This window comes from Theropithecus gelada, chromosome 7b (assembly GCF_003255815.1).
Source record: "Theropithecus gelada isolate Dixy chromosome 7b, Tgel_1.0, whole genome shotgun sequence".
NCBI lineage: Eukaryota > Metazoa > Chordata > Mammalia > Primates > Cercopithecidae > Theropithecus > Theropithecus gelada.
In genome coordinates, this window is record NC_037675.1 from 36,130,611 (window position 1) to 36,153,943 (window position 23,333).

The window sequence follows — 23,333 nt, forward strand, 5'->3', positions numbered from 1 at the left end:
TTGTCCAACTTCATTTCCGTTATTGTAATCCTTGTTCTAGCCACACTGGCTTCCTTATGTTCCTAGAACAGGTCCAGGCTTAATTTTGCCTTGGAGACACTGTATTTGCCGTTTCCTCTATACTATGTCTTCATAAGGCTGGCTTCTTTCTCATACTTCATGGCTAAAACTTAATCCCTATCTCAAAAAGATGCTCCTTCCAGCGTACCTGAAATTGTCCACCAATCCCAGTCATCTTCTTGCCTAGTTTACTGTTTTCTTTTTCTTTTCCTTTCTTCTTTTGAGACAGAGTCTCGCTCTGTCGCCTAGGCTGGAGAGAAGTGGCACAATCTCGGCTCACTGCAAGCTCCGCCTCCCGGGTTCACATCATTCTCCTGCCTCAGCCTACTGAGTAGCTGGGACTACAGGCGCCCGCCACCACGCCCAGCTTATTTTTGTATTTTTAGTAGAGTCGGGGTTTCACCGTGTTAGCCAGGATGGTCTCGATCTCCTGACCTCATGATCCACCCGCCTTGGCCTCCCAAAGTGCTGGGATTACAGGTGTGAGCCACCGCACCCAGCCTACTGTTTTATTTTCTACATATAACTTGTTGCTATTTGATTTTATCTGCTTATAATTTAGTGTCTGTCTTCCCACTCTGTTAGAAAAAATAGGTCTAAGAGGGAACAAAAATTGTACTGTGCCCCTGGAAAGATTTTAAAGTATAACATTTAGTATGAGCTAACAGATTCCATCTACAGAAATTTGGGCCAAAAAAAAAAAGAAAAAAAGAAATCTGGGCAAAACAGATTGTAACAAAGTAAAATGTGAGCCCTACAAGTTTAGAATAATACCTGCCCCCAAATAAATGTTTACTAACTGCTTAATAAGATTTAATAAGTGAATAACACTTTGTATACTCTACTCAGGTTATAAATGTTGGTCTGGAAGCCACTGTCTTTCAAATTAGTAAGACACAAAGCCTGGGTTTCAAAAGGCAATGGGCCAAGAATGGAAGAAATACTTTGAGAGAAGTGTTTTCTTTCATTGAGAGAAGGGGAAAATTATTCCTTTTTAGAAACAACTACAGAAGTACACTGTTTCTTTTCTCTCCCTTTTGCCCATCTCTCTTTCAATCTTTGTTTCCATACATGGAAAGAGGCAAGACAAGCAATAACAGGGGACCGTTTTTATAAATCAATATTGCTGTTTCTATAAATCAAGTGAACTGCTAACAAGAATTCTCAGAGCTAGGGAAGTACTGCAGTTTGGGACCCGACCTCTAAACAAGTATCAACAGGTGGCTAATTATGTCTTCCTTGCTAGAAAGAGATGGCCAGAAGCAAGAGCCTTTTATTGTCAAGTTGGTCTGAACCTTAAAGAGAATTGTAGTGTACCCCTGGAAAGGTTTTACAGTATAACTATTCAGAATGAGCTAATAGATTCTATCTACAGAAATTTAGACAAAACAGAATGCAACAAATTATAGCAGGAACCATACAAACTGTAACAAGAAATTTACATTTAACTCATATCTGAATAATTATTTGATTAATTAACTTAGTTTATATTCATGCCCAACTCCCTTCCCCTCTCCCCTATAACCTTAAAAAAAGCACTGTATATTTGGGAAAAAAGCCTGAGGTGAAAAATAAGTCCATATAATTTAGATACCCGTATTTAGAAGAAGCATAGCCATTTGGGCCATGAAGTTATAATTCTCTGTTGATAACTTGGCCTAATTATAGCAGTGCCTAATAGGAAACAAGCAGCCTCTTGGTAACTGACCTAACAACCTTAAACCCAGAGGTGGGAATACAGTCACATTCATTTTCTCTCTCATATTTTCTTTTTTCTTTTTCTTTTGAGACATAGTCTTGCTCTGTTGCCCAGGCTGGAGTGCAGTGGCATGATCTCAGCTTACTGCAACTGCCTCCGGGGTTCAAGTGATTCTCTTGCCTGAGCCACTCTAGTAGCTGGGATTACAGGCATCTGCTACCATGCTCAGCTAATGTTTTTGTATTTTTAATGATGGGGTTTCACCATGTTGGCCAGGCTGGTCTCCAAGTCCTGACATCAAGTGATCCACTCACCTTGGCCTCCCAAAGTACCGGGATTACAGGTGTGAGCTACCGTGTCTGGCTTCTCTTATATTTTCTTAAAAAAAAAAAAAAAGGTGTGGGGGAATTCTTGGCCCTTTAAAACATAGTGACACACTGATATCATTCATGAATAATCAAGTTTTTCAGTGATTTTTAAATGTTAAAATGCTACATTATTTTTATTTTCCCCTTTAAAAGGCTTTTTTATTTTTTTGAGATGGAGTCTGCTTTTGTCGTCCAGGCTCAAGTGCAACAGCCCGATCTAGGCTCACTGCAACCTCCGCCTCCTGTGTTCAAGCGATTCTCTTGCCTCAGCCTCCCGAGTAGCTGGGATTACAGGCGGCCATGCCTGGCTAATTTTTGTATTTTTAGTAGAGACGGAATTTCTCCATGTTGGTCCGGTTGGTCTCAAACTCCTGACCTCATGATCTGCCTGCCTCAGCCTCCCTAAGTGCTGGGATTATAGGCGTGACCCACCACGCCCGGCCAAAAGGCCTTTTTTTATTTTTAAAGTTTGAAGAAAACGAATCTAAAAAGGAATTTGTATAGTCAATATACATTGAACACTTGTTTAGTAACACATGTCATTTATTTTAAAAAAAAAAAGAAAAAAAGAAAAAACCAAACCCCAAAACAGAAACATCCTGTGTCTCAACAAAAACTATATGGAATCAACACCACTGAGGTCTGTGGAAAGAAAAAGAAAAATCTGTTCCCTTTGCTTTGCTGGAAGCTGGAAGGTGCTAGGCCCCTGTGTAGTAGTGCATAGAATTCTAGCTGCTCTCCTCTATTGAGCACACAGTATACTATGTCTCTATGTGAATATGGACAGTAAGCATTTACCAACCTCTCCTTGTCTACTGTCTCTTGTTTAGAAAAAGAAAACAAATTTTACAAAATGGGGTTATAGAAGGTCAGCAAAAGGTAGGTTTGAAACGTTTGGATAGTTTAAAGTGAGCATTTTGACAAAGTTGCTTTTCTTTTGGCATGTTTAATTGTGATTTTTTTTTTTTTTTTTTTTTTTTTTTGAGACGGAGTCTCGCTGTGTCGCCCAGGCTGGAGTGCAGTGGCCGGATCTCAGCTCACTGCAAGCTCCGCCTCCCGGGTTCACGCCATTCTCCGGCCTCAGCCTCCCGAGTAGCTGGGACTACAGGCGCCCGCCACCTCGCCCAGCTAGTTTTTTGTATTTCTTAATAGAGACGGGGTTTCACCGTGTTAGCCAGGATGGTCTCGATCTCCTGACCTCATGATCCGCCCGTCTCGGCCTCCCAAAGTGCTGGGATTACAGGCTTGAGCCACCGCGCCCGGCCTAATTGTGATTTTTAAGGGACATCCTTGCATGACATTTTAAAAATAAATTCTCTCTTTTTTTTTTTTTTTGAGACAGGGTCTCCCTCTGTTGCCCAGGCTGGAGTGCAGTGGTACAATCTTGGCTCACTGCAACCTCCGCCTCCTAGGTTCAAACGATTCTCCCACCTCAGCCTCCTGAGTAGCTGGGATTCCAGGCGTACGCCACCACAGCCCAGCAAATATTTCTATTTTTAGTAGAGATGGGATTTCACCATATTAGTCAGGCTGGTCTCAAACTCCTGACCTCAGGTGATCCGCCCACGTCGGCCTCCCAAAATGCTGGGAGTACAGGCATTGGGAGTACAGGTATGAGCCACCGCACCTGGCCAATATATATATATATATTTTTTGAGGCAGAGTTTTGCTCTTGTTGCCCAGGCTGGAGTGCAATGGAGCTATTTTGGTTCACAGCAACCTCCACCTCCTGGGTTCAAGTGATTCTCCTGCCTCAGCGTCCCGAGTAGCTGGGATGCTACCACAGGTGGCTAATTTTGTATTTTTAGTAGAGACAGGGTTTCTCCATGTTGGTCAGGCTGGTCTCGAACTCCCAACCTCAGGTGATCCGCCCGCCTCGGCCTCCCAAAGTGCTGGGATTACAGGTGTGAACCACCACACCCAGCATAAATGCTCTCTTAATGATGACTTTAACCCTGCCACTCCATGGGAGAATCAGTAGAATCTGTAGGATCTTATTTGGAATTGACATTCTCTATTGTAAGTTTATTTTTAAATTTGTTTTTTGTTTCACTGAAAAGATGATGTTCAATTTTAAAAGTTGAAAGTGTACAAGTTGCTTTGTTATGGTAAAACTAAATATGTACACACAAACACATACAAACAGAAATAAAACAAAGCATTATATGAATAGCCTGTAATCCCAACACCCAGTGATAACTACAGTTTACATTTTGATGTCTATAAGAGTTAATATAATGTCTATAAGGTTAATACTTACAGATTCCCGAAGGTACCCCTGCCCAGCGACATCATATAAACTGAGTCCTATTCTTGTTTGATGAAGCCAAACTGACAATAAATAAGAAAATGAAATGTAATTCTTAAGATTTATCCTTTAGATATGAAAAAGGAGATAAAGAGCTAGATTTGAGATGAGCTAATCTAGTAACTCTAAAAACATTTCTTCTCGCCACAAAATTGCTTGAAACAAAAAACCATAGAATGGCAGAGTTCAACAATTCTATCATGACTAAAGCTATAATAAAACTGACACCTTGAAGATACTGTTCTTTACCAATTAAACTTGGTGTTCCACCAAACAGGGACAGCTAGTATAATGTTATGCCTTCATTGAAGCTGCTTTTATTTCTGAGGTTAATTACAGCAATCAATTATTAAAGATTGTATACAGTAGGCTTTCACAGATTATTATAGCACTTGTAGGAATCATAAGTCCAAGCTGTTTAATAGATGCTCCTTGAAACTGATATCGCAGTTGTGGGTTTGAAACTATCCTTTCAGTCAACTCAACTTCTAATATCTTGGTAAAATAAAATTATCAGTAAATTGAAATTATTTCAAATCACCATACATTAAAATCCTTGGTTCAGCTCTTAATATTTCTAGTCTACTATTATCTTTAAGATACATGAAGGTTTAAAAACTTTTTGTTTTTTTATGATAACCCAAGTTTATGTAACACATCTTGGTCAAAAGATAAGAAGTTCTACTTCAAACTTAGAGTGATTTCACATGGAAGAAATACTTATAAAAGCACAGACCAAAAACCTACTTGCTTCCCACATAAGGAGTTCAAGCACAGTAAAAATGAATCACCTTTTCTCATGACATAATTAAAGAACTGCATGATGGAAATTCTTCCATATGAATCTGTATGAAGGAGTTTAGCAAAGACTTTTGCTGTGAAAAATTGCCTAAGAAAAGAAAATAAAGATTTAAATGATCTGCCAACATAAGAGAAAATGCCTTCTACATAAATTAGAAAATGGCATAAATTCATACAATTAAAAAATGAAAGAACAATAGAGACTGCTTATAATTCAAAAACTTAAAGTATTAAGCCCTACTTTGTTTTTTTGTTTTTTTTTTAAAGAAACAGAGATTTGGCCGGGTGCGGTGGCTCTTGCCCGTAATCCCAGCACTTTGGGAGGCCGAGGTGGGAGGATCACGAGTCAAGAGATCGAGACCATCTTGGCCAACATGGTGAAACCCCGTCTCTAGTAAAAATACAAAAAGTATTTGTATTCAGTATTTATATTGTATTATACTGTATTTATAATTATAATTTTATTATAATTATAGTATTTATAAGTATAATATAATTATTAATAATAATATATTATTCTTACTTGCACTTGGGAGGCTGAGGCAGGAGAATCACTTGAACCCAGGAGGCGGAGGTTGTAGTAAGCCGAGATTGCGCCACTCCACTGCAGCCTGGCGACAGAGCAAGACTCCATCTCCTGTCCTCAAGTGATCCACCTGTATTGGCCTCCCAAAGCACTAGAATTACAAATGTGAGGCACCATGCCTAGCCTAAGTCATAAATGTTTGCATTCTTTTTTTTTTTTAATTAAAAGTTTTATTTTGCAGAGATGGGCATGTGAGCCACAATGCCTGGCCTTGCATTCTTTTTTGTTTGCTTTTGTCTGTCTTAAGGCTCAAAGTGTCATAAACTATATTCTTTTTTTTTTTGATGGAGTTATTTAATAACTTCATACCAATGTGATTTTTTGACTGTAAATAATTTTATTAAATTTCATTAGAAACTTAAATTGACTCAAATGTCATACCATTTACTTCAATTAATATTTGAGGATTTATTTTTTTTAAAGGCAGGGTCTTGCTCTGTCACCCAGGCTGGAGTGCAATGGCTTAATCACAGCTCATCCTCCCGAGCTCAAGCAATTCTCCCACCTCAGCCTCCTGAGTAGCTACAGGTGTACACCCCCACACCCAGATAATATTTTTATTTTTAGTAGAGACAAGATCTCCCTAAGTTGCCCAGGCTGGTCTCAAACACTCCAGCTCAAGCAATCCTCCCACCTCAGTCTCCAAAACTGCTGGGATTACAGGTGTGAGCCAGTGTGCCTAGCCAATATTTGAGGCATTTAAAATGCTTAACATAACATATTCTTTTGTTAATTATATTATTCTTACTTGCACTTTGCTCCAGCCTTTTCACCAACCTTCAAAAAGTTTTCATAATTGATCATCGCTTCCTCTCCAATCATAGGTGGTGTCTGGTGTTTGTCCAGCAAAAACCATAAGTTCTTAAGAGAATTGTGGAAGTGAAGATGTTATAAGTTAAAAACAAGATTTAAAAATGTAGTTAAATGCGTGCTTTCCACTAAAATGATAGTTTGTTAGCAGAGTCAATATTAAGATGAATCTCATGCCCTATTGTCTTTTTGATTACTAACAATAAAAATAACATGTATTGAGTGCCTACTAAGCTTTTGATATACACTTCCTCTTTAATCCACATAACTCTATGATACAGTTAGCTATCCCTACTTTAGAGATGATAATCCAAGCACAGAGATGTTAAGTCCATTGCCTAAAGTCGTATAGCAGGGCTGGGATTTGAACCTCTGTAGTCTGACCCTACAGCAGTGGTTCTGAACCTTGGCTGCACAGTATAATCACCTAGAGCCTTAAACAACAATAACAAACAACACTATTTTTGGGGTATATGACCCATGCAAACTCAGCAGCTGTTTCTGGTGGGAACTGCTGCTTCAGAGCCTATGCAGTACCACTCTGTAGTATGGACTCCATTAGGCACTAAGAAATCTTGCATGATTTAAGTAGTACAAATGGGAAGTGGTTAACATCTAAAGCAACTTTTTGCTTAGTTCTTACCTGTAATTCTTCATTATCTAACAGTTCTCTGCTTTTTCTTTGTAGAAAGACAGCTCTTGATTCCTCTCTTAATTTCTGTAGTAACACTTCATCTTCAGCAGGCAGCTGAAAATACAACATAAATTTCTACATGTAAATTTTAGACTACCGGATCCTGTAAAATGTATGTGGTCTCCTAAAATAACTGTATGCCACAGCCTCAAATTATTTCTTGTATCTCACCTTAATTGTGCTTAACATTTGTTTAACAAAAACTGATCCACAGAGAATCAGTGATCAGCAAAGCTGGATCTCTGCCCTGAAAAAGCTATTCTAAAAGCTAGTCTAGTCCAAGTTTCATTTTATTTCCTTAAAGCACTGTGTTTCCGTTGTCACCTTAGAATGATATAGAATTGGCTGGGTGCGGTGGCTTCCTTAGAATGATACAGAATTGGCTGGGTGTGGTGGCTTCCTTAGAATGATACAGAATTGGCTGGGGGCGGTGGCTTCCTTAGAATTATAAAGAATTGGCTGGGGGCGGTGGCTCACACACCTGTAATCCCAGCTGTTTGGGAGGCAGAGGCAGGTGGATCACGAGGTCAAGAGGTCGAGACCATCCTGGCCCCGCCTCTACTAAAAACACAAAAATTAGCTGGGCATGGTGGCATGTACCTGTAGTCCCAGCTACTCAGGAGGCTGAGGCAGGAGAATTGCTTAAACCCAGGAGGCGGAGGTTACAGTGAGCTGAGATTGTGACACTGCACTCCAGCCTGGTGACAGAGTGAGACACTGTCTCAAAAAAAAAAAAAAAAAAGATATAGAATTAAATGAGGATTAACTGAAGATTGACAATTTCAAAACCACCTTTGCAAAATTATAACAGTGAGAAAATGATGACAGTGAAAGAGACCTGACCTAACCAACTCCATCTTGTTTTTAACCTCCAATCTGCCCTTGGTCATTCCTGGGCATGGGCCAAGATATTAATAAATTTGGGAGAAATTTAGTTTATGATTTAAATGATAATAGCTCATCCCCAAACTAAACTGCCTTTGTAAAACTAATGAAAGGCCACCACGTCAGGAGGATGAGAAAGACCAGAATTCTGCTAAGATGGAGGCCAGTTAAATGATTAGCAGTCATTATTCCAGAGGTCACAAAAATCTGCAACATCCTCAATTACTCCTGTAAGTAACATCACTATTGTAGTACACAGGACCAGCCTTTTGAGATGTCTTCTCAGGCTTTTGCACTTCTGACTACCTAGTGGCCCCTCTTGGACCAGCCACTCCTCTGTGGCCCCAACCCAGAAGCAGACTCAGCAGGCAAGGACCAGGACTGTTTTTCTATATCCGTGTGATTGCATCCCCAACCAATCAGTAGCACCCATTCCCTAGCCCTCTGCCTACCAAACTATCCTTGAAAAACCCTAGCCTCCAACTTTTCAAGAAGGCTGATTTGAGGAATAATAAAAGTCCTATCTTCCATTTAGTTGGCTCCATGTATATTAAATTCTTTCTCTCTTGCAATTCCCATCTTGATAAATTGGCTCTATCTGGGTAGCAGGCAAGAAGAACCTGTTGGGTGGTTCTCACCTGTAATTCTTCTTGTCCAGCAAAAACCATTTATTCTTCTTGTCCAGTTTTAGGAAAGCATGCCTGTTGAGATTGGATCACCTTCGTTCTTGGAGATGGTCAAGGCAGTGCCTATTATGTTGGCCTCCCAGGCAAGAGGGTTTGTCAACTGGGGTGATTTCCATGAGCAGAGCTTTAGAATGACTCATTCCAACCTGACTTAGAACAATCTACTTCATTTCTTCTTTTTTTAATTAATAATAGAGGCAGGGTCTTGCTATGTTGCCCAGGTTGGTCTTGAGATCCTGGGCTCAAGCAATCCTCCCACCTTGGCCTCCCAAAGTGCTAGGATTACAGGCATGAGCCACCACACCTAGTCAGAACAATTTACTTTAAAGAGCTCTTCTTCCTCTTCTACATCTTAGCCCCATTAAATGTACCTCAGTAAACCTTAACGTCAAAACTCAGGGTTATGGTTTTTACCTTTCATTTCCAGGAACTAAGATGCCATCCCTCCCATCAGAAGGAACAGAGTTAAAAGAGTACAAACCAAAAATAAAATTCTAAGGCTCCCAACAATCTGAATGGTCTTCCTCCTCAGTCAGGGCCCTTAAAATTTAACCTGAGAGACCGTTTCAGGGCATGATGGGAAGTGAGGGTCAAACATGCCTCATTCTACCTCTCTGGCATTAACATCAACACAGACTTTAAGTCTAATAAGAAACATTTTATGACCTATTCTCTCTGAAGCCTGCTAGCTAAAAGCTTCATCTGCATGATAAAACCTTGGTCACCATAGCCTCTTAACTTAACCCAGACATTCCTTTCTGTTTGATCCCTGGTCTTTAGAGAAACTCAACCTAGTGTCAACCAGCAAATGTTTGAATTTACCTGTAGCCTGGAAATCCCGCTTCAAATTGTCCCACCTTTCTGGACCAAACCAATGTATTTCTCAAATGTATTTGATTGATGTCTCATGCCTCCCTAAAACATGTGAAACCAAACTGCACCCAAACCACCTTTGGCACGTGTTCTCAGGATCTCTTGAAGGCTATGTCACAGGCCATGGTCACTCATATTTGGCTCAGAATAAATCTCTTCAAATATTTTAGAGTTCGACTCTTCATCAACAGAAGAAACATTAGGAGGTGGGGATGGGGCTGCAGTTGGGGCTGACTGAGATTGTGTTCTAGTGACTGTAAAGGTAAACTGAGGCTGGAGCCTAACCAGGAACGAAGACACAAGGCAAATGGCAGTGAGAATAGCCTTTATTAGGACTTGCGGGCGAGGTTCCTCGGTCCAAAGGTGCAGGCTGAGGAAGTCGCGCTGAGGGAGGAGGGTAGGGCTAGGGAAGCTGGTTGTACAAACAGGGCCTGGGGAGTCTTGAAACTACTAGGGCAGGAGTCGAGTAAGGGTCATGAGGAAGGGGTCTTTGGAAACTGTTTAACTGAAACTGCTGTTCACGAACTTGTGAAATGCAGGTGAGCTGCAGGTCATGGGGGGGTGTGGTTGCCCAACCAGAACTCTGATGCATGTAAGTCTGTGGGTGTGTACAAGGGTGAAGGGAGTCTTTAACAAAAGGCCTGCTACGCCGGGTAACACCGCCATGTTGGGTCTAACAGTGACTAGTTAACCAGCTAATCAGCCAAGGAAAGAAATGGTGACTCAAGATAATACGTGTTTTCTCTGAAGCAGTGGGGACCACGGAGAAGAAGGGAAAGAACTTTTTTACAAATCCATAGCTGCAGACAGGAAACCATCTAGGATCTAGAGGTGGCCCAAGAGAGAAGTGACACGAAGACAGGGAAAAAAGGAGATTCCCTCAGAAACCAGAAAAAGAAGGCGAAGGTTTGGTCCTGGAAGTACAAGAAAGTTCAGTCCTGGCCTCAGGAATGGGATCACACCATTCCTATCCAAGAGCTGTTAGGAATGACACAGAGTAGGAAAGGGGGCTTGGGTCAGCTCACTCCCACTACGGCACTTTTTCATGCATTTCCACTCATCACAAAACCCACGCCATCACCTCACTGATACCACAATGTCTGAACCATGCCTTTTACTCAAAAGAATTCCAGTAACTAGCCTTAGGAGATAACCAGAGTTGTGGAGTGGGTGTCCTATCTAGGGAAGGAACGCTGAACAACTGATTTACAGCCTTGTTGCCTCTAGCCAGACCAGGTGGCCCACTGCTCAAGATAACCATAGCAACCAGATAATGCACACCTGCATACCCTACCTGATCTGCTTTGCCCAGCCCAGCCTGCATACCCCACCCTAATATCAATCCCTGATTTAAAAAAAAAAAAAAACCCTACCAGCTCTTTTCAGAGAGTCAGGTACTCTCTCTCCCTTTTGTGTTGAGAACCCAAGAACTTGTGTTCGATAACAGTAAGATCTTATTTAAGAATCTAGGTTAAATGAGATAATACAAAAGGCTCTGTGTGGGAAAAAGAGAGATCAGACTGTTACTGTGTCTACGTAGAAAGAAGTAGACATAAGAGACTCCATTTTGTTCTGTACTAAGAAAAATTCTTCTGCCTTGAGATACTGTTAATCTGTAACCCTGCCCCCAAACCTGCCCTTGCAGAGACATGTGCTGTGTCTACTCAAGGTTTAATGGATTTGGAGTTATGCAGGATGTGCTTTGTTAAGTGCCTAAAGGCAGTATACTTGTTAAAAGTCATCAGCATTCTCTAATCTCGGGAACACAAACACTGCAGAAAGCCGCAGGGACCTCTGCCTAGGAAAGCTATGTATTGTCCATGGTCTCTCCCCATGTGATAGTCTGAAATATGGCCTTGTGGAAAGGGAAAGACCTGAAGGGTCTGTGCTGAGGAGGATTAGTAAAAGGTCTCCTGCCCATCTCTGGGCAATGGAATGTCTCGGTGTAAAACCTGATTGTATGTTCTATTTACTGAGGTAGGAGAAAACCACTTTAGGGCTGGAGGTGGTACGTGCTAGTGGCAATGCTACTCTTAATGCCCTGAAAATGTTTATGGAGATGTTTGCATATGCACATCAAAGCACAGCACTTTTCCTTAAACTTATTCATGACACAGAGATCTTTATTCATATGTCTCCTTGCTGACCTTCTTCCTACTATGACCCTATGGTCCTGCCACTTCCCCTCTCCGAGATGGTGAAGATAATGATCAAAAAAATACTGAGGGAACTCAGAGGCCAGGGCGGTGGCCTGGGTCCTCTGTATGCTGAGCGCTGGTCCCCTGGGCCCACTTTCCTTTCTCTATACTTTGTCTCTGTGTCTTTCTTTTCTTAAGTCTCTCGTTCCACTTGATGAGGGAAACGCCCACAGGTGTGGAGGGGCAGGCCACCCCTTCACTCTGCAGTGCTTAGACACTCAATAAATGTCAATTCCCTTCTCTCTCCCCTAGGTTATCAAAAATATTCAGTTATCTAGCTGCCCCTGTTTAAGAAAAGTGTGAAATGCAAAAAGCAGTAAAGGTATGTATGATGTAACCCCATTTTAAAAAATACACAGATACCCACAAAAATATGTAGAAGGATTCATATAAAATGTTCTGTTTACATTGTTGGGTGATGTTGTTATGGGAAGAGATCAACTTGTTTAGCCATATTTTTTTCCTTTTCTACAATAAATATTGTTTGGGTGAGGGAGAAAGGACAAGATGGAGGAAGGTGAACAAGAAGGCACAATCCATGTTGCTTCCGGGTTCTTCCTCATCAACTTTCCAGTGCGTGGGAAAATGCAGCCAGCGCCAGGGAAGATGTAGATCAACCGAGCATGCACCAGGTGATGTCAATCCAAAGAGATCGAAACTTACCCGGCCACGCCTATGGAGACGCCCCTATCCCGCCCTTATCCTGCCCACTGCCCTCCCCCTTCCAGTACCAATGCATAAAAGTTTGCTGCCGGCAGGAGCCGGTGTGAGTTCTTCGACCCCTGCATTCGTGAGCCAGAGAACCTCACCTGAGAGCGCCGGCGCGACTTCCCTGGCCCCCCAACACCTAAGGACCAGAGAACCTCGCCCGAGAGTGTGCGCATATTTGCAATAAAAGACTGCCACTTTCTTATGTACTTTGGCCTCATGTTTAATTATTTAGCTCTCTTAAATTAAATTAAATTAAACAAAACAAATATGGGCTAGCATTACTGGCATATGATTCTTAAAAGGTTGAGAAGTATATATAAATGTTCAGTGACACTCCAGCCTGGGGCGACAGAGCGAGACTCCGTCTCAAAAAAAAAAAAAAAAAATGTTCAGTGAAAAAAATTTGCACTTGAAGAAATATTTCAGTATCCGGATAACTCACTTATATAAACACCTTAACCTGTAAGAACACTACCTAAATAAATGTTTACTATATTTGCAAATAATGTTATAATTAATAGAGTTAGAAGGTAACAGGTTCAAGGGACATCCAGCTAAGATTCCAGTTAACTTGTATAGTGGTTACATTTTCCATAATACTAAATAGATATTTTTTGGTAGACCTCACTTTCAGGTATAAATAGCTTTCTTTTTAAAAAAAATAAATAAATAAAATAAAATAAAAAGATGGGGTGGGCCTGGCATGGTGGCTCACACCTGTAATCCCTGCACTTTGGGAGGCCGAGGCAGGAAGATCACCTGAGATCAGGAGTTCGAGACCAGCCTGGCCAACATGGCGAAACCCCGTCTCTACTAAAAATACAAAAACTAGCTGGGTGTGGTGGCACACACCTATAATCCGAGCTACTTGGGAGGGCTGAGGCAGGAGAATCGCTTGAACCTGGGAGGCAGAGGTTGCAGTGAGCTGAGATCAGGCCGTTGCACTCCAGACTGGGCAACAGCGAGACTCCGTCTCAAAAAAAAAAAGATGGGGTGTGGGGTGGTCTTACTACGTTGCCCAGGCCAGTCTCAAACTCCTGAGCTTAAGAGATTCTCCCTTCCTCACCCTCTCAGAGTAGCTGGGACTACAGTTGAATGCCCTACCATACCCAGGTTGTAAACAGCTTTTTTTCTTTTTTCTTTTTTTTTGAGATAGGCTCTTGCTCTGCTACCCAGGCTGGAATGCAGTGGCATGATCACAGCTCACTGCAGCCTCAACCTCCTGAGCTCAAGTGATCCTTCCACCTCAGCCTCCTGAGTAGCGGGGACTACAGGTGTCACCATCATGCCTGGCTAAGTTTTTTTGGAGAGACAAGATCTCACCAAGTTGCCCAGACTGGTTCTCAAACTCCTGGCCTCAAGTGATCCTCCTGATTTGATGGCCTCCCAAAGTGGTAGGGTTATAGGTGTGAGTCACTGCTCCTGGCCAACCTTTTTTTTTTTTGTGACAGGGTCTTTGCTCTATCACCCAGGCTGGAGTGCAGTGACCCTATCGTAAATAGCTTTTCTTAAGGTCTATTTTGTCTATATGTCCCTTCAAGCCATTTTCAGAGTTTGGCACAGGGTAAGAAATAGTCAAGTGAAATTCCTTTTTGTTTGTTCGTTTGTTTGAGATGGAGTCTTGCTCTGTCACCCAGGCTGGAGTGCAGTGGCGTGATCTCAGCTCACTGCAACCTCCACCTCTCAGGTTCAAGAGATTATCCTGCCTCAGCCTACTGAGTAGTTGGGATCACAGGTGCACATCACCACTCCTGGCTAATTTTTGTATTTTCAGTAGAGACTGGGTTTCACCATATTGATCAGGCTGGTCTCGAACTCCTTACCTTGTGATCCACCCACCTTGGCCTCTCAAAGTGCTGGGATTACAGGCATGAGCCACCATGCCTGGCCTCAAGTGAAATTCTTTAAGTTTTCCATTTTCAATCGATTTTTTGGTTTAGCCTTGAGCAAAATTTTAAAACTTTGTAACAAAGCGTTGTATACCTGATAACACAATCCAATAGAATACTTACTACTAATATCTATAATAAAAATTAGAAAGAAAAAGCCGACAGTTTAACAACTTTGTGTTTACATACCCACTTAAATCTAAACTTGGGGTTTTATTGGGCTCAAAATGTTTTATAATAGTGATAAGATTACAATAAAATAATAAATATACAAAATTTAAAATATAATCCTCTATTCTTAAAACATAAAATTCTGGTCCTATTTTTAAAATTACTTTTTTCTGGGGGTGGGAGGACAGGGTCTAACTCTGTTGCCCAGGCTGGAGTGCAGTGACACAATCATGGCTCACTGCTGCCTCGACCTCCTGGGCTCAAGTGATCCTCCTGCTTCAGCCTCCTGAGAAGCTAGGACTATAGGCATGCATCACCATGTCCAGCTATTTAAAAAAAAATTTTTTTTAGAGATGGGGGCTTGCTATGTTGCTCTGGCTGGTCTCAAATTCCCAGACTCAAGCGATCCTCCCGCCTCAGCCTCCCAAAGTGTTGGGATTATAGGTATGAGCCATCTTGCCTTGCCAAAAATTGTATTTCATTTTTAAACTCTGCAGGACATTTGATTAGACACTACTTACCCTATAATAAAACCGGGGAATGGTCTTATAGAATTCATTTGTGTTTTTTCTACCTCCTTTCCATTCGGAGTAATATTTTGTAAATAAATCCATTTCTTCATCTTTTAATTCTTGTTCACTTTTTTTTTCTGGTAACAAAACAGATTAAGGGGAGCACTTTTAAAATCAAGCAGTACTTTTACTCAGGTCATCCTATATATTAATAATTTAATTAAAATAGTTGCAGTGTCAAAAAGGCCTTCACAATTGTGCTTAGACACTAAGCATATTAACTTTTCTGAAATACCAAGAATCACTGTCTTCTACTGAAGCAGCCTCCTCTACATCTTCAACCATTTCTCAGCATGCTCCCTCTACTTCTGTTTATTGCTAAAGCTAGTCTCTTCCTCAAGTCATTACCTCTCCTACAGGACTCTGTAGAGTGCTAATTCATTCAATGAAAAGAATTTACTGAGCACCTACTATGTACAGAGAGCACTGTAGTAGACATGGAATGAGGGGTGAGCAAGACAGCGCCAGTCCCTGACCTCATGGAGTTTCAGCTTCACAATCACTGTTTCTCTACCTAATGTAGAGAAAACAAACAAAAAAACATCCTCTGTCTGAAGCTCAAAACTCAGAGCTCTATTACCCTGCAACTCGCCTGCTATTGGCACGTGGCTGTCTCATTCAGCCAATTCCTCCCCACTTATTTGTGGACTACAGTGACCGGTACACAGTGTTCTTCACAAGGTCCTGCAATCATTTAGGACAAATAAACATTTATGTGGGTGACCATGGGTCCTGCAACTCTAAAAACTTTCACCTCCAGTTCATTCTGCCATTTGGTTCTACAGCAAGATCACAGATTTTACTTGTACCTTTTCTGAAATCTTCAGCTCAAATATACTCTCAGATCATCCTTACTGGTAATTCAAAACCTCACTGCCATAGCATTTCCACTTCAGCCTCACTGAGCTCTTGAATTCTGTGATCTGTTTTCTCAAAAGTTATTTTACTCTTTCTGGTCTCATTTCCTTCCCAACAAGCCTGTAATTGTTTCCTTGAATTCCTTTTATGACTGTATTTCTGCTGCATCTGTTTACTGTGAATTTTTTTTTTTTTTTTTGGGGAGATGGAGCTTTGCTCTTGTTGCCCAGGCTGGAGTGCAATGGCACAATCTTGGCTCACTGCAACCTCCGCCTCCCAGGTTCAAGTGATTCTCCTGCCTCAGCCTCCTGAGTAGCTGGGATTACAGGCATGCGCCACCACACCTGGCTAATTTTGTATTTTTAGTAGAGATGGGGTTTCTCCATGTTGGTCAGGCTGGTCTGGATCTCCCGACCGCAGGTGATCTGCCCACCTCAGCCTCCCAAAGTGCTGGGATTACAGGCATGAGCCACTGTGCCTGGCCTATTATGTTAATTTTTAACTTTAGACCAAACCTGTAAGTTAATTTCTTTACTATGGCTCAGTGCTGTTGGAGAAAACTGCAAAATTTTTCAAGTAAAATCAAGACTGACAACTGACCGCTGAAGTTAACAATATGACGGTCAATGATGATTCTTGAGAAGCAGGAATCTGAGACGAGTACAGATTTAACCAATAACTGTTTTAACAAATACTGCTATAAGGGGAACAGAAAAATGAGGAATGGTTAGAGGTGGAAATTAAGAAAGTTGAAGATGGGAGAAATACCAGCATGTTTATATGCTGATGGGAATGATTAAAGAAAAACTGATGATGCAGGAGAAGGGACAACTGCCAAGAGTACATCCTGCAGCAGGCAAAAATGGAATCTACTACAAAGGATAGGATCTAGTACACTGATGAAGGAACCAGACTTAAGCAGGTGCTGTACAACCTATATAATTTGCTTATTATTTTATTATTTCTCTCCACACTAAAGTGTAAGTTCTACAAAGACAGGGATTTATGTGTGTTCTAAGCTACAATGGTACTTGGCACGAAACAGGCATGAAGTAAGTATCTGCTAAAAGAATGTAGTGTGTTCAAGAGTTAAGGGGTCAAAAAAGCACATAAAGTACAGGTACCTTCTTTTGTTTTTGAGACTGAGTCGTACTCTGTCACCTAGGCTGGAGGGCAGTGGCACGATCTTGGCTCACTGCAACCTCCACCTCCTGGGTTCAAGTGATTCTCCTGCCTAAGCCTCCTGAGTAGCTGGGATTACAGACACTCGCCACAACGCCGGGCTAAATTTTGAATTTTTAGTAGAGACAGCGTTTCACCATGTTGGCCAGGCTGGTCTCGATCTCCTGACCTCAGGTGATCCACCCACTTCAGCCTCCCAAAGTGCTGGCATTACAGGCGTAAGCCACTGTGCCCAGCCAAGTACAGGTAACTTCTTTGAGAAGTTTTCCTATAAAGAGTGCAGAGAAATGCAGCAGAAGCTGGAGAGGAATGTGGGATCAAATGACTCTTTTTTTTTTTTTTTTTTGAGATGGAGTCTCGTTCTGTCGCCCAGGCTGGAGTGCAGTGGCATAATCTCAGTTTACCGCAACCTCTGCCTCCCGGGTTTAAGCGATTCTCCTGCTTCAGCCTCCCAAGTAGCTGGGATTACAGGTGCGAACCACTGTGCTCAGCTACTTTTTGTAGTTTTAGTAGAGACAGGGTTTCACCATGTTGGCCAGGCTGGTCTTAAACTCTGGACCTCAAGTGATCCACCTACCTCGGCCTCCCAAAGTGTTGGGATTACAGGCGTGAGCCACAGTGCCCGGCCCAAATGACTTTTTTTAAGACAGGGTCTGACTCTTGTCACCCAGGCTGCAGTATAGTGTCATGATCATAGCTCACTGCAGCCCCAAACTCCTAGATTGAAACAAACCCTCCTTCCTTAGCCTCTAGAGTAGCTAGGACTACAGGGGTGCACAACCACCAGGGCTAATTTTTTTACTTTCTATTTTTGTAGAAATGGTGTTTCACTATGTTGCCCAGGCCAGTCTCAAACTCCTGGCCTCAAGCGATCTTCCCACCTTGGCCTTCCAAAGTGCTGGGAGTGAGCCACCCGGCCTCCCAACAACACTCCCCCCACCCACCCACCTTTTAAAAAGATGGGTGATATTAATAGCACACTTGTGCTGGTGAAAATGATCCAGCAGAAGGAAAATCTGACGATGTATGAAAGAAAGGATGAGGCTGGAAGGAAGTCAGTGAATACAGGAGAAAGAATGCAATCTAGTGGTGGAGTGGAGGACCTCTTAAATAGGAACATGGACAGTTCATCATTTTAACAGTGAAGCCAGAGTGTATGGGCACCTGTGGGGTTGTGGGGCTGAAAGAAACGTTAAGGGGGACAGGTGAGGTTCTCCTTTGACTGCTTTTTTTTGAGACTGAGTCTCGCTCAGTCGCCCTGGCTGAAGGGCAGTGGTGCAATCTCGGCTCACTGCAAGCTCCGCTTCTCGGGTTCAAGCGATTCTTCGGCCTCAACCTGTGGAATAGCTGAGACTATAGGCGCCCGCCACCACGACCGGCTAATTTTTTTTGTATTTTTAGTAGAGACAAGGTTTCTCCGTGTTAGCCAGGATGGTCTCGATCTGCTGACCTCGTGATCCGCCCGCCTCAGCCTCCCAAAGTGCTGGGATTACAGGCCTGAGCCACCGCGCCCGGCCAACTGATTCTCCTTTCTTAATGAGATATATATTTAAAAAAAACAAGTTCATCAGCTTAAAGTAAGAAGTGGGTAGGACAGACTGCAGGTGTAAGAGATGAGAAGAATGGACTGTAAAAGAGTGTTGCCTGGGCGCTCACGTCTGTAATAGCAACACTTTGGAAGGTGGAGGTAGGAAGACTGCCTGAGGCCAGGAATTCGAGACCAGCCCTATTAACATAGCAAGACCTCACCGCTACTAAAAATAAAAAATTAGCGGATGTGGTGGCGTGTGCCTGTACTTCCAGCTGCTTAGGAGGCTGAGGTGGGAGGATCCTTTGAGCCCAGGAAATCGAGGTTGCAGCGAGACGTCACTGTGCTGCTGCACTCCAGCCTGGGCAACAGAGGGAGAGCCTGAATAAAAAAAAAAAAAAAAAATAGTGTATCTAGGGAAACACAGATTGGCAGTTTGGGAGATGAAAATTGAATGTAGGAGAATGAACGTCCAGGAAAACACGGTAGACATGACCGAAACACCTACTTTAGCTTAGTGGACATGTACTAAAAGTGAGATAACTCGGCGGGGCGCGGCAGCTCACGACTGTAATTCCAGCACTTTGGGAGGCCGAGGTGGGTGGATCACGAGGTCAGGAGTTTGAAACCAGCCTGACCAATATGGTGAAACCCCCGTCTCTACTAGAAATTAACCCGCCGTGGAGGCGCGCGCTTGTAGTTCCAGCTACTCGAGGCTGAGGAAGAAGCATCGCTTGAACCCGGGAGGCGGAGGCTGCAGTGAGCTGAGATGCTGCCACCGCATTCCAGCCAGCCTGGGCGACAGAGCAAGAGACTCCGTCTCAAAAAAAAAAAAAAAAAAAAAAGTGAGACAAGGTTCTGTTTTTCTCCAGCCACTTTCAACAGCCCTTAGTGCGGGTGTGAAATAGGAAAGCTAGATTTAACGAGGTTAGTTAATAAGCAATGTGAAGGAGAAAAATAAAAGGAAAAATGGATTATGAAATATAAAATGGATTAGGAGGGAAGCAAAAAGCGTGACAGTAAAAAGGCGGTAGCACAATTACAGGTCCTGGTGGGGTTGAGGCGTTGTTGGATCCGGGGTTCTAAGTTATTCTTCACAAGTTTAGATTAAGACCATGGAAGTCAGTGACTAAGGCTAAGTTCTTCGTTCCCCCAGACTCCGTCCCAGGAAAGTTTGGGTCAACCCTATCCGGATCCCTAAAGCACATTCCACTCCGCCTCCTTTGTCGGGAGGTTTCACAGAAGCGGAAAGTGCGGCTCCCCCTTGCTCCTCCTCCCCACCTCCCTCCTACCTCTAGGAGTTTAGGGCCGGGCCATCCCAACGGTCGGCCCCTCCCAAAACTCACTGTTTGGACGGGTGTTGGGCGTCGCTAAGCGCCGACGAAGAACTTCTTTCCAGTCCATGGCCGACTCTCGCGCAGCAGCTTCTGCATTTGCTGTTTCCTACCTGCTCCACCCCTACCAACTCAGGCGTCAGCACCGCCAGGCCCCGTAAAGGTTAGGAAGGCCGCTCAACCACCATCTTGAACAAGGGCGGAAGTCTTGGCTAAAGAGGCAAAAACAATTACTGTCACTCCCGCGGAGAATACCGCTACCACGGTGACTGGGGGAAAGCTATGAAAGAGATGGAAAATGGTTCTCCTTCAGGAGGCGTGCCAAGCTCACCAAGCCGGATTTTAAAAGGCAGGATAAGCCCGCGTTTTCCTTTATCGTGCGCCTTTGGCGCGTGCGCACCACGTGACTCAGAAGTTAATTGGTTCCGGCTTGAGGGAAGCGCTTTCTTTCACAATTTCTTTTCATTGTTCATTGCGGATATCTGTAAGCCCTCCAGCTCCCCTGAATGTAGTAGACGCTTCCGCAGCCGTCTCTTACCCCTTTTGCCACAAAATGCTTCAAAATTGCCTTTTTTCCTCGCCGCCAGGCCAGGCGGAACGCCTAAGTCCGGGTCAGTCTCGTCAGTCGGCCGGGGCTGGCGCGGTGCATAGTGGGCACTGTAGTTCCCGCAGCGTTTATGGCCGCGTTAAGCCTGAGTGCCGCGTGAGTTGTTGAATAAAGTGAACCTCGTTTGTCAGCAATAGGTACACAGTCTAGGCAGCGCCCTTCCTGGATCTCTCTTCCTTTCCCGAGTCGTTGGCGCACCTGACTCGCCACCTCCTCCCTCCGCATCCCTCCATCGGAGGAGCTTTGCGGTCTTTGGAGAGTTATGCAGGGTGAGGGCCCCTAGACTTTGGCTTTCGCCGCTGTTGCTGGTGGGCTGGAGTTGGAGGCTCCTGGATACGGTTTTGGCTTTATACCCCCTTTCCAGCAAGCTTCCCGTGGGAATCTGTTCCTTTTCAGGACAACTGTGATCCACGTGAGTAAAACTGGGCGTTCCTTCTTGTGCTTTTTCCTCAGGTTCATGAACTGGAATGTAAGAGGCACCAGAGGATTCCTGCTCTGTCCCTGGTTTGCGGCTTGCGACGTTGGACATCCCCGGATTGTTGTTTAATAGAGAAAACTCACCTGCCTTCTTGCTATTAAGTAACCCCAAAAGCCGAACTTTGATTTGTCTGTAAGGAAGAAACACAAATCTTCTTTTAAAAAGCTGCACTTCGACTCTCCACTGCCAACCACCAATCCCTTTAGTTTTGCTATAGAAGAGGGTTTTTTTCCAACATCTCTCTCACTATCTGGTGCTGATCTCACTGCATAATGACTTTCTATTTGTTTGGTATTCGAAGCTTTCCTAAGCTTTGGAAGAGCAACCCATACCTTGGGCTAGGCCCAGGGCACTCTTATGTCTCTCTCTTTCTTTCAGACAGCTGTGGCACGAGGAGCCAACAGAGGTTGTTTTCTCTTAAAACAATGTCTCCACAGAATACCAAAGCAACGAATCTGATTGCCAAGGCCAGATATCTCAGGAAAGAGGAGGGCAGTAATAAGCAAGTTTCTTCTGTTCCTCATTTTTTTTCAGCTGGAGCAGCTAAGAAGAGATCACAGATGAATCCTCAAAGTAAAGATCAGGCCTTGCCATCTGTGAGGAACACTATTCAACTCCCAACACAACCTTTGAATTCAGAGGAGTGGGATAAACTTAAGGCGGATTTCAAAGGAAAGACCAGTTTTGAAAGATTCATCATTTCACAGATGGCTCACTCTCATAGCTCTGTAGATGTGGCTAAATCTCTGCTGGCATGGGTAGCAGCAAAAAATAATGGCATCGTAAGTTATGATTTACTGGTCAGGTATTTGTATCTCTGTGTCTTTCATATGCAGACATCTGAAGTTATTGATGTCTTTGAAATTATGAAAGCCAGATATAAGACTTTAGAACTTGGAGGTTACACTCTTCTCATCCAGGGACTGATCCATTCAGACAGATGGAGAGAATCATTGTTGCTGTTAGAGGACATCAAAAAAGTTATCACTCCTTCTAAAAAGAACTATAATGACTGTATCCAGGGAGCTCTCCTTCATCAAGATATAAACACAGCTTGGAATTTGTATCAGGAATTGCTAGGTCAAGATATTGTTCCTATGTTGGAAACTTTAAAAGCTTTCTTTGATTTTGGAAAAGACATAAAGGATGATAATTATTCAAATAAACTACTAGATATTCTTTCATATCTAAGAAATAATAAGCTGTATCCAGGGGAATCATTTGCACACAGTATAAAAACATGGTTTGAGAGGTAATTTTGATTTTTTTATATGTATGTTTTTATTCTTTAATTTTTTTTTTTTTTTTTTGAGGCAGGGTCTTGCTCTGTTGCCCAGACTGGAGTGCAGTGGTGTGTTCATAGCTCCCTGTAATCTCAAACTCCTGGCCTCAAGGGATCCTCTCGCTTCAGTCTCCTGAGTATCTAAAACTACAGGCATGTGCCACCATACCTGGCTAATTATTTTTAACTTAATAACTTTAAACCTCAAAGTAGCCACTCTTTTTTGTTGTTAGTTGCTGAGAATCATTCTATTCTGATTACACTTTTTTCCATCTCTTAGTAAGGTTTATTTTCTCTTTAAGACAAAATTTTCTCTCTTTAAAAAAAGTAGCAGCATACATAATTTGTGCTAATCTTTACCCATCACATAAAAGTGAAATTTTATAGCACTTTTATGTATTTTTTTCCTTTTAGAAGGATCATTAATTTTGTTTTCTTAGGCATCTAGTATGATGTGAGTACTTAATACTACTTATGGCCAGTGTTCATAGCAAGAAAAGAATATAGCATTTGACTGGAACTGTCTCGGGCCACATTAGTATTTTCAGAAGTTCCTCTGAAAATGTGATTATGTGCTTATATTTATTCTGTCTACTCACTGTCTTTTTTTTTTTTTTTTTTTTTGAAGACGGAGTTTTGCTGTTGTTGTCAGGCTGGAGTGCAGTGGCGCGATCTTGGCTCACTGCAACCTCCGCCTCCCGGGTTCAGGCAATTCTGCCTCACCCTCCCAAGTAGCTGGGATTACAGGCATGT

At 42.7% G+C, this 23,333-nt stretch overlaps 2 protein-coding genes across 8 annotated transcripts in view; one reads left to right on the plus strand and one right to left on the minus strand.

Annotated features, from left to right (window-relative positions):
* PPP2R3C (protein phosphatase 2 regulatory subunit B''gamma) overlaps nucleotides 1–20,866 on the minus strand; it is a 36,968-nt gene extending 16,102 nt beyond the window's left edge. The window contains exons 1-6 of one of the 3 annotated variants that reach the window (XM_025392354.1): nucleotides 20,545–20,866; nucleotides 20,226–20,425; nucleotides 7,276–7,380; nucleotides 6,571–6,683; nucleotides 5,227–5,324; nucleotides 4,388–4,458 (exon numbers count right to left, since the gene is read on the minus strand). In XM_025392354.1, coding sequence (XP_025248139.1) covers nucleotides 4,388–4,458; nucleotides 5,227–5,324; nucleotides 6,571–6,644 — 243 coding nt within the window. In that variant the 5' untranslated portion in view covers nucleotides 6,645–6,683; nucleotides 7,276–7,380; nucleotides 20,226–20,425; nucleotides 20,545–20,866. Of the gene's footprint in view, nucleotides 1–4,387; nucleotides 4,459–5,226; nucleotides 5,325–6,570; nucleotides 6,684–7,275; nucleotides 7,381–15,260; nucleotides 15,389–20,225 lie in introns of all 3 variants that reach the window. The other 2 variants (XM_025392353.1, XM_025392355.1) reach the window with 2 other exon arrangements.
* Nucleotides 20,644–23,333, plus strand: part of KIAA0391 (KIAA0391 ortholog) — a 149,322-nt gene continuing 146,632 nt past the window's right edge. For 2 of the 5 annotated variants that reach the window (XM_025392345.1, XM_025392346.1), the window contains exons 1-2: nucleotides 20,644–20,957; nucleotides 21,274–22,550. In XM_025392345.1, the coding sequence (XP_025248130.1) occupies nucleotides 21,571–22,550 (980 nt within the window). In that variant the 5' untranslated portion in view covers nucleotides 20,644–20,957; nucleotides 21,274–21,570. Of the gene's footprint in view, nucleotides 21,233–21,273; nucleotides 22,551–23,333 lie in introns of all 5 variants that reach the window. The other 3 variants (XM_025392348.1, XM_025392349.1, XM_025392347.1) reach the window with 2 other exon arrangements.